The following is an 11597-nucleotide window of genomic DNA, read 5'->3' on the forward strand; positions in this document are numbered from 1 at the left end:
CCCCCGTTGCTTTAGCTGTTTCTAAAATCTGAAGGACCGAACTGGCCAGCGCATCAATCGAATCACGTATTGTCCCTTGGGCTGTTGAATCTTCCACAGATAATCGCGTGGATTCCATATCATTATGTCTCTTTTTCCTGGTCATAATAACTATTCACAGGTGTTCACAAGATTAATATAAAATAAGTCAAAATGCGCGCTCTCCGATACTGAGATGTTAACTCGAGGAGAGCATTGAATGAGCTGAGGGGCCTAATTCCATGAAATTTTAGGGACCTAATTTTAGGGGTTCAGCAGCAAATCTACAACAAATAAATAATAACTATTCATTCAAAATCAAAGAAATACGCAAAAAAAAAAAACAACAGACGAAACACTATGCAATATCTAAACAGCCATCTCTCATCATAAAAAAAGAAAAAAGGAATAAATTTTTAACCAATATAATTTACAATTTATTAAAAAAATATTTTTTTATTCTTACTTTAAATAACATAAGGTTTTCAGACCACCTAACACTCTCTGGAATTGAGTTCCAAATAACAACACCTACATGTTTAATCATAAACCCAGATCGCGTTGTATGCCTGATTTCACTAGTCAACTGATCAGAGCTCCTAGTAGAATAATCGTGATAATTTGAATTACATCGATAGAAACTTCTAAAATACTGAGGAGACAATCCATTTAAAACCTGGTATACAAAAATTAAAATCTGCTGAGACTTAATAAAATCAATATTCAAAATATCTAAATAACTAAATCACACGCGAGATACTCACCCAAACTTCTAATTGCCTTATTCTGCATAATCTGGACCCTTTTTACATGATTAAATAAAAAAAAAAATTTTTTTAGCTGAAAGTAAGGAGCGACATTAAAACTTAAAACAAACAGAAATTACTCCGTATATGAAATGGGTTGTCCCCTCTGCAATCCCTCGCTCTTTACGCTAAAGCTTTTAATTGTTTTAGAAAGTAGAATTGGGGCAAAGAGTCAAACTTTAGCGTAAAGAGCGAGGGATTGCGGAGGGGACAACCCATTTCATATACGGAGTAATTTCTGTTCGTTTTAAGTTTTAATGTCACTCCTCACTTTCAGCTAAAAAAATTTTTTTTTTATTTAATTTCTGAACGTTTTTGAATTAATGCATGTTTGGTTTTGGCTCTCCGCACATAAATTATTAAAATGAAATTTGTATATTAATTCATTTTTTGGCTAAATGGCTTTCTCTTAGTTTTGATCAGACGATTTTGAGAAATAAGGGGTGGAGAAAGAGGCCTAGTTGCCTTCCAATTTTTCGGTTACTTAAAAAGGCAACTAGAACTTTTATTTTTAACGAACGTTTTTATTAGTAAAAAATATACGTAACTTAAAGAATTAACTTACGTAACAAACTTTCATAATCTTATATTTTTATTATGTATACGAGGGGGTTTGTACCCTCGTTAATACCTTGCTCTTTACACTAAATCGTAAGTTTTGTCCCAATTGTTTAAGAATGACCCCTGAATCAGAAAGGCCGTAGAATAAATAGTTGAAATTACTAAAAACACTTTAGCATAAAGAGCGAGGTATTTATCTCCTACTAAATACCTCCCTCTTTATGATAAAGTATTTTTAGAACCCCTCATATGCGTAATAATCTCTGTTCGTTTTAAGTTTCAATGCTACTCCTTCCTTTCATTTGAAAAAACATTTTCATGTTTATTTTTCATTGTTTTCTTATAGTAATGCTAGAAAATCCTGCGCCCTTTTCATTGACTTTTTCTTCCCCCAAGACATTTTCCTCCAGCATAGCCCCCCCCCCTCAGCTCCACCCCCAAACAAAATAAAATCCCCCTGAAAACGTCTGTATACTTCCCAATAACCATTACTATATGTAAACACTGGTCAAAGTTTGTAACTTGCAGCCCCTCCCCCAGGGAATGTGGGGGAGTAAGTCATCCCCAAAGACATAGTTATTATGGTTTTCGACTATGTTGAACAAAATGGCTATCTCAAAATTTTGATCCGTTGACTTTGGGAAAAAATGAGCGTGGGAGGGGGCTTAGATGCCCTCCAATATTTTTGGTCACTTAAAAAGGGCACTAGAACTTTTCATTTCCGTTAGAATGAGCCCTCTTGTGATATTCTAGGACCACTTGGTCGATAAGATGACCCCTGGAAAAAAAAACAAAAAAAAAAAAACAAATAAACACGCACCCGTGATTTGTCTTCTGGTAAAAAAATACAAAATTCCACATTTTTGTAGATAGAAGCTTGAAACTTCTACAGTAGGGTTCTCTGATATGCTGAATCTGATGGTGTCTTTTTCGTTAAGATTCTACGACTTTTAGGGGGTGTTTTCCCCTATTTTCTTCAATAATGCAAATTTTCTCGGGCTAGTAACTTTTGATGGGTAAGACTAAATTTGATGAAACTTATATATTTAAAATCAGCATTAAAATGCGATTCTTTTGATGTAGCTATTGATATCAACATTCAGTGTTTTAGAGTTTTGGTTTCTATTGAGCCGGGTCGCTCCTTACTACAGTTTGACTAGAAAAATTGCTTGCATACAATGAACAACCATACACTAAATAAGAATGGACAATTGAATAATAAATTGCTTTCAGGACATGTAGAGGAAAAAATTATGAAATATTCTTAAAATACCAACTCCGCGAGCCAATTTTGAAGATAAGACTTTGCAATGATGAATCCAACTAAAATTTACATCAAAATAAAATCCTAGATATCTACATTGAAAAACCTGACTAAAGGAAACACCTTGTAAAAGAATACTATGACAATTATTTACAACTTTACCAATACGACTAAATATCATATAATTAGTCTTCTCAATATTCACTGCAGGAAAACTATGCTTTGTGAACTGAGATAAATTCTCCAGAGCTACATTAGTTATCTCTATAAGATCCTCGACAGATTCCCCAATCACTGTAAGCGCTGTGTCATCTGCAAATGATGTAACTACGACACCAGGAAGGTAAAAACGCATTGTATCCACGTATATAAGAAACAGTAAAGGTCTTAATACCGAACCTTGGGGCACTCCACAATTCACATTGAAGGGTTTCCCTACCACATCATCTATCATAACTTTGATGGACCTACCATGCAAGTAAGACCTAAACCAATCCAAACACTTTTCACGGACTCCTAAACAAGCTAGCCTACTTAATAAAAGATTAAAATCAACGGTATCAAATGCTTTTCTAAAATCTATGAACACAGTAAGAGGGATAAGATTCCTTTCTAGGGCACTATTAACGCACTCCATTAGATGGTATGCCGCATGAACAGTTGAATGTTTAGTTCTGAAACCGAACTGTGACTCACTTAATATTCCGAGCTTGTCTAAATATTCATACAGCTGTCGATGTACTATTTTCTCGTATATCTTTGAGAATAGTGGTAACAAGCTTATAGGTCACCAGTTTGTCATATCTTGCTGATTACCTGATTTGAACAGTGGTAGGACCTTTGCTTGTTTAAGCGCTTCAGGGAATTGGCCGACTTCAAGTGACAGGTTAACGAGGTAGAGAAGACATGGTAGTAGATACACTGAAACTACTTTGAATGCTTTCAGATTCAAACCGTTAATACCAGCAGCATTGGACTTTAAATTCTTCACAATTTTTGTTAATTCTTCAATTGACGCTTTTTCAAATTGAAATTTATGATGTTCACATCGATTATCTTCAAAGAGCGTGTCACTTTTCGCTGGGTCTCCGTGAGAAGTGTCTTCCTTGATTCTACTTCCAATACCAGAGAAGAATTTACCAAACTCGTCAGCAGTCTGCTGCTTATCAGTGACTGTAACACCCTTGACAGTGATAGCATTTATGAGGCCATAAAGTTTACCTGTGCCTTTAATCACGCCGTTAATGGTCTGCCAAATGCCCCGCATATCTCCTTTTTGTTCATTAAATTTTTCTATGTAATTTTTTTTTTTAGAACGTATTAACTTATTTGCTAAATTTCGTTGACGAATATATTCATTTTTACTTTCTTCGGATGAGTCATTTAAACTTTTAAAGAAGCAAGCCTTACGAGCATTTATAGCTTCAACAACTTCATCATCAATCCAGGGTTTTCGGGGAATATCTCGTTCTTTTTTCCTAGTAAGCTTGAAGGGACAAGCAGACTCAAATATCGGAGTAATTATCCCAAAAAAGTTGTCGAGGGCACGCGAGGGATCCGGTTCTTCATACACTTTCTCCCACGATATTACACTTATTTGTTCACGGAACTCATGTAAATGTTCCAGCCGAAGATCTCTTATAAGTTTACGCCTAAACTTTTCGTAAGTCGGGCTCCGTTGCTTTATCGTACATGTAACAGGAAGACGATCAGATCCCGGATGGATCATGATATCACAATAAGAATCAGAAACTAAATTTGAAGGGAGAAACATATTATCAATAAGAGTAGCAGAATGTTCAGTTATTCTAGAAGGAAAGCGATTCATTGGAAAATAGCCATGCGATAACATCAAGTTAAAAAACTGAAAATTATAGCTATTCAAACATAGCAAATCAAAATTAAAATCACCCATGATTATGCATTCATTTTTTACAGACAGAAGTTTACATAAATAATCATCAAATAGATCAAGGAACTCACCCGAGGGAGTGCTAGGTGGCTTATAAACCAAACAAATTACCATCTTTTTATTCTCATCAAATACAGTTTCCACAGAAAAAATGTCCACCTTACCTTCAATCCAAAGGCATAAATCATCCTTTTCTTCAAATTGTATTCCATTTTTCAAGAAAAAAGACAAACCTCCTTGTCTCATCCGATTTCTAACCTTCGAAATCATTTGGTAACCTGGAAAAATGTAAGACTAGAGACAGCTGTACATAGATAAAAACGTTTCACAAATACCTAATACATCAATACTACTATTCATAGCAGACAAAAAATTTTCAATATCCTCAGACGATGACGTAACATGGCAATTCCATTCAGACACACGAAAACTCTTATTTTCTTTCCGTATTGGAAATTCAAATGATACATACTGAATTTTTCTTACTGGCTCAGGGCATTTTACAACACTATCTTGAGCAATTTTACACTCTAAAATTTTATTAACATCTAAAGCATTATTTTCCAATTCATCCAACCGATCCTTCTGGTGTAACGGCAAAACTAATTATCAAGAAATAAGAACAATATAAACTGTACTGATTCCTTTTGGAAAAAAAACATAAGAAAACTAAAAATAAAAACAAATAAAAACAATCTAAGCGACATCTTGCAACGACCATATGCGACGGGGGAAAGCATCATTCGCAAGGCGTATATAAACGCAACCTTGATCAGACCACACTTGTTTATTACCGTATTTTTCACGTGCTAGGTTCAGAATGTCCCGTTTCTGCTTTGTTAAATTTTCTCATACAAATATACCAGTGCGCACTAGTTTTGACTTAAGCTTAAAAACTTTTTGGGGAATTTCTTTCGACCTGAAGTTGACTAGGACCGGAGCTATGGCATCTTGACAAGTTGTAGAACTGTTTACTTAAAATCTTCTCACTTCCACAATATCACCATCAGATACTCCAGATATTTCCATTTTATTGCAAATCACACCCCCGATTACAGACTTTAAGTCACTACTAGGAGGCTGTGTGATACCGTTGAAAAGAAGACTATCTAGCCTTAAGTCCTGATCATACATATTTAGTTTCTGCTCTGCATTCTTAACTCTCTCCTCAAGAAATATTATTTGATTTCTTAGAAATTTCAGCTTGTTACTGAGGGCTAGGAATTTCGTTTCAAACTCAACAATCAATGCTGAATAAACCTCACCAACGATAGTTGAACTCTGAGCTTTTATGACATGCAAAGTGTCAATGGATAGAGACTGCCTACCAGCAGCAGTAGCCATTAGTTTTTCATCCAGCTTCTCGTCTATTTCTTTTAGCAAGATTTTCATCACACTTTGGATTTCCTGTTCTGTCGCGGAAATGCGAGTAATAATAGCCGACGATCCCGCTATAGTTTGTTGCCCAGGAATTGAAATTTGAGTTTTTAGCTTCTCTTTGCAAAAATCTATATAAATGTTCGGTTGATGAATAAAATCATCAAATGCTGCCTTTACACCCTTGCTAGTAAATTTCATAGCTTCATCCTTATTTGCTTCAAACAGCATAAGCTGTGACTCGAGAACAAACTGGGTGTCATGTGACCCGTAGCAAAAAACCAGATACTTAAAGACTTTTGACTTTGAGTTCGCAGTCTTTGGATCCAAAACCTCAATAATACGAACTGGCCAATCGGGGAATCCTCGAAACTTTGCTAGAGCCGGATCATGAATACTAAATTTAGTCATTATCTGTAGCTCAAATTTATCAAAAGTAATTTACAAGTTGCCGAAAAACTCGTACCTGATAGTTGGGCAGGCCCACGTCAGCAGTGGCAATCACCGTTTGACAGGTGGCACAGTGAAACGCAGGGCCTGCTAATCCATTTCTTCACCGTACCCTTAAAAAATATCCAAATATCCGAGCATCCAAAATACTCGTGCCAATAATCACACGTCACTAATTATCAGAGCTAGCGAAATACGACTGCATTGAATGAATGCTAGATGTGAATTGAAACAGGTGACCGAATCTTAATGAAATTAAATAAAACAAAAAATAATTTTTTTAGCTGAAAGTAAGGAGCGACATTAAAACTTAAAACGAACAGAAATTACTCCGTATATGAAATGAGTTGTCCCCTCCACAATCCCTCGCTCTTTACGCTAAAGCTTTTAATTGTTTTAAAAAGTAGAATTGTGGCAAAGAGTCAAACTTTAGCGTAAAGAGCGAGGGATTGCGGAGGGGACAACTCATTTCATATACGGAGTAATTTCTGTTCGTTTTAAGTTTTAATGTCGCTCCTTACTTTCAGCTAAAAAAATTAGTTTTTTTTTTATTTAATTTCTGAACGTTTTTGAATTAATGCATGTTTGGTTTTGGCTCTCCGCACATAAATTATTAAAATAAAATTTGTATATTAATTCTTTTTTTGGCTAAATGGCTTTCTCTTAGTTTTGATCAGACGATTTTGAGAAATAAGGGGTGGAGAAGGAGGCCTAGTTGCCCTCCAATTTTTCGGTTACTTAAAAAGGCAAATAGAACTTTTAATTTTTAACGAACGTTTTTATTAGTAAAAAATATACGTAACTAAGAATTAACTTACGTAACAAACTTTCATAATCTTATATTTTATTATGTATACGAGGGGGTTTGTACCCTCGTTAATACCTCGCTCTTTACACTAAATCGTAAGTTTTGTCCCAATTCTTTAAGAATGACCCCTGAATCAGAAAGGCCGTAGAATAAATAGTTGAAATTACTAAAAATACTTTATCATAAAGAGCAAGGTATTTATCTCCTCCTACATACCTCGCTCTTTATGCTAAAGTATTTTTAGAACCCCTCATATGCGTAATAATCTCTGTTCGTTTTAAGTTTCAATGCTACTTCTTTCTTTCATTTGAAAAAAACTTTTCATGTTTATTTTTCATTGTTTTCTTATAGTAATGCTAGAGAATCCTGGCCCTTGTCATTGAATTTTTCTTCCCCCATGACAGATTCCTCCAAGGAAAGATCGTCCAACATAACCCCTCTCCTCAGCCCCACCCCCAAACAAAATAAAATCCCCCTGAAAACGTCTGTACACTTCCCAATAACCATCACTATATGTAAACACTGGTCAAAGATTGTAATTTGCAGCCCCTCCCCCAGGGATTGCGGGGGAGTAAGTCATCCCCAAAGACATAGTTATTATGGTTTTCGACTCTGCTGAACAAAATGGCTATCTCAAAATTTTGATCCGTTGACTTTGGGAAAAAAATGGGCGTGGGAGGGGGCCTAGATGCCCTCCAATTTATTTGGTCACTTAAAAAGGGCACTAGAACTTTTCATTTCCGTTAGAATGAGCCCTCTTGCGACATTCTAGGACAACTTGGTTGATACGATGACCCCTGGGGAAAATAAAAAAAAAATAAAAAAACAAACAAATAAACACGCACCCGTGATTTGTCTTCTGGCAAAAAATACAAAATTCCACATTTTTGTAGATAGCAGCTTGAAACTTCTACAATAGGGTTCTCTGATACGCTGAAACTGATGGTGTCATTTTCGCTAAGATCCTATGACTCTTAGAGGGTGTTTCCCCCTATTTTCCTAAATAAGGTAAATTTTCTCAGGCTCATAACTTTTGATGGGTAAAACTAAACTTGATGAAACTTATATATTTAAAATCAGCATTAAAATGCAATTCTTTTGATGTAGCTATTGATATCAAAATTCAATTTTTTAGAGTTTTGGTTACTATTGAGCCGGGTCGCTCCTTACTACAGTTCGTTACCACGAACTGTTTATTTCATATTTAGAAGGAATCCATGTCTCAGAGCTCTTATTTCAAATCCGACCAGATGTGTTAACATTAGGGGGAGCCGGAGGGGGAAATCAGAAATCTTGGGAAACGCTTAGAGTGCTGGAATCGGGATGAAACTTTGTGGGTAGAATAAGCAAATGTCGTAGATACGTGGTTGACGTAACCGTACTCGATTTGCTCTCTTTGGGGGAGTTAGGGGGTGGGGTTCAGTGCTTTGGCGAGTTTGGTGCTTCCGGACGTGCTAGGACGATGAAAATCGGTAGGCGTGTCAGGGAGCTGCACCTAAAGGGAGAGGAAAAATTAGAAAAAATGAGGTATTTATAACTTACGAGTGGGTGATCGGATCTTAATGAATTTTGATATTTAGAAGGACGTCGTGACTCAGTGCTCTTATTTTAAATCCTGACCGGCATTAAGCCTCTGATTTTCTTTTTAAATCAATCTATTGATTCTTAGAATTTTGTTAGAGCTCATACCATATGAGCTCTTGGCTCTTCTGGCCTCGTCACAAGTGCCATATGAGCTCTTAGCTCTTGTTCTTTGTGTTAAACGTTCGGTAACACCTGAAGTTATAGCTATTTGGTTATTCACAGTGATAAATTGAAACGTAGGTTTGTAGCTAAATGTTCAAAAGGGATAAAAATAAAAACATGGACACGCACATAGAATGGATAATAGACAAAGACTGATGGTTGAATGTGCAAGGGGATTGAAGGATATTTCCGGATATTTGGTAAAATATCTAAAAATACCTGGAAATCGACAGGTAAGTTTTTACTAATAATAAAGCCCTCTACCCTAAGAAAATTCTTAATTTTAGCTTTATAACTAATTAAATAGTGAATGGCCCAAGAGGGCTTTCGTTTGAATAAATTTATCTATCAATTTGTCTTAAATATATAGCTAATTTGGTTGAATTTAGATGAGTGAAAGAGTTAAAAGAAATTTGGGTCAGGAATAGATCCATGGGGTCGAAGGGGGTGACTCTCCCCCAAGGTACTTCTGGCACCCTTATTCCGTCCTTTTTGCTTTCTCAATCTTTTTTAAAATAAATTTGTCCATTTGGTGCCCACCTCGAGTAACATTGGCGCCCTTGGTCCAGTGGCCCCCGTGCCCAAGATTTTGCTCTTGATCTGTTAGAGATTTAGACATGAAACTGCTCGTACGATGAGTTTACGAGTCATTTCGCCATAGAATTATAAGATAAACGTCGTTTTCAGGAAAAATTAATTATATAGTTAAACTTGCTTGCTAGATTTTCATCTTCAGATTGTGTTTTCTTTTCTTCTTTGTTTGGCAATTTTTTTTTTGTTCTCTTTCTTAAGAACCCGTCGATTTAGGGTACGGTTTCTGGGCGACAATAATGGGGTTATGTTAAGGGAACTTACAACATTGGTGTATGTTAAGGAGGACTTTTTTGAACTGTCCCTGCCCCCATCCCACTAAAAAATAATCGTTAATTTTAGTTTTGTGACAAACTAAATAGCGAATGGACCAATAGAGCTTTTGTGTGATGAATCTATTTATCTATTTATTTTGATTATATACCTAATTTGGTTAAAATTAGATGAGTGAAAGAGTTAAAAGGAATTCAGGCCAGGAATAGATCCATGGAGTGGGAGGGGGAGACCCTCCCCCCAAGACAATTCTGGAACCCTTATTCCGTTTTTTTCTTTCTTTTAATCTTTTTTAAAATATACTTGTCAATTTAGCTTCCATCTCGAGTCACATTGACACCCTTGTTCCAGTGCCCCCTCCCCCCATATTTTGCTCTTGATCTGTTGCAGATTCAAACGTGAATCTACTCGCACGATCAGTTTACGAATAATTTCGTCAAAAAATCATAATATACTAGCTGTTGGGGTGGCACTTCGCGCCACCCCAACACCTAGTTGGTGGGGCGCTTCGCGCCCCCCCCCCAAGCCCCCCCGCACGTGTAAGTCGTTACGCGCATTATTAGTTACGTGCCATTGTAGTTGTGTCCCTGTGTCCCACCTGTGAATATAGATAGATTTATATATGTGTTTCAAACTACGTAAAACTTGCGAATATACAACATTCTTGGCTTTCCCATTGTCTGTGCATATACAAAGCCTTATGTACTAATAATGACGCCATATGCAAACGCTCTTTTTACAAACAAACAAACATGCATACACACAACTCGTTTTTATATAGATAGATAGATAGATAGATAGATACAATACAAATTAACTGCGTAAAACTTGCGAATATACAACATTCTTCGCTGTCAAATTGTCGCTACATATAAATAGATTGTCAGGTTTACCGACCCTCGAACATGCAACGTACAATTGTCCATGGGAAAAACAATCAGTATTAAGATCTATACCACATTTTTCTAATGATTGACCTTGAGCTTTGTTAATGGTGATTGCAAATGCTAATCGAATTGGGAATTGCAATCTTTTAAATTGAACAGGCAGATCCGTTGGAATCATGGGAATGCGAGGAATAAGAACAGCCTCACCCTCAAAAGGCCCTGTCAAGATTGTGGCCTCTATTAGGTTTTCCATTGTTTTTTTTACGGCAAGTCGCGTGCCACTGCAAAGCTTTGGTGGGTTGATATTTCTTAAAAGTATTATTGGTACGCCTATTTTTAGTTGTAGCACGTGTGGTGGAAACCCTGAAAGATCTATGGAATTTAAAAATTCAGATGGATAATTAACCACTTCATTTGGTTCCAAAACTGTGTCGACTGACTTGTAAAGGACTGCCTGGTCTCGAATCTTGGTCAAAACAATATCTTTGATTTCGTGGACGTCTATATATTTGGGTGCGAGAATCGCTCTTTCACTTAGCCATTTATTATTTTTATAATTTTTTAGAATATTCGGAAATACTTTTTCAATCAATTCATTTTTGGACGTCACTAAATTAGAGAAATCAGCAGGTAGTTGTATACGTCCTGAAATTGAGTCTACTGGGAGCTTTCCGTTTCCAATTGCCAGCAATTGATCTGAAAATGTTTGACCAGGCAAATTTTTCAGGCAAGCATTCATTTCGTCTGCAGGAGTTGATCTAGGTATTATAGGTAATGTTTGCCTGAAATCTCCCGCAAGCAATATTAATGTGCTGCCAAAGGGTTTCTACTTGCCTCTCAAATCTTTCAAGCATCAATCCAGCGCCTCGAGCGATTTTTTGTGAGCCATTGTGCACTCATCCCA

At 36.3% G+C, this 11597-nt stretch overlaps 1 protein-coding gene across 1 annotated transcript; it reads right to left on the reverse strand.

Moving 5' to 3' along the window:
• Positions 1-3436: 3436 nt before the first annotated feature.
• LOC136040026 (uncharacterized) lies at positions 3437-4831 on the reverse strand. Its single transcript, XM_065724091.1, has one exon. The coding sequence runs from the start codon at positions 4829-4831 to the stop codon at positions 3437-3439; it is 1395 nt and encodes a 464-aa protein (XP_065580163.1).
• Positions 4832-11597: the final 6766 nt, after the last annotated feature.

This window comes from Artemia franciscana, chromosome 20 (assembly GCF_032884065.1).
Source record: "Artemia franciscana chromosome 20, ASM3288406v1, whole genome shotgun sequence".
In the NCBI taxonomy this organism is placed as follows: domain Eukaryota; kingdom Metazoa; phylum Arthropoda; class Branchiopoda; order Anostraca; family Artemiidae; genus Artemia; species Artemia franciscana.

Coding starts and splice junctions, on each gene's coding strand:
- LOC136040026 (XM_065724091.1), bottom strand. CDS start 4,831: ATGATTTCGAAGGTTAGAAATCGGATGAGACAAGGAGGTTTGTCTTTT.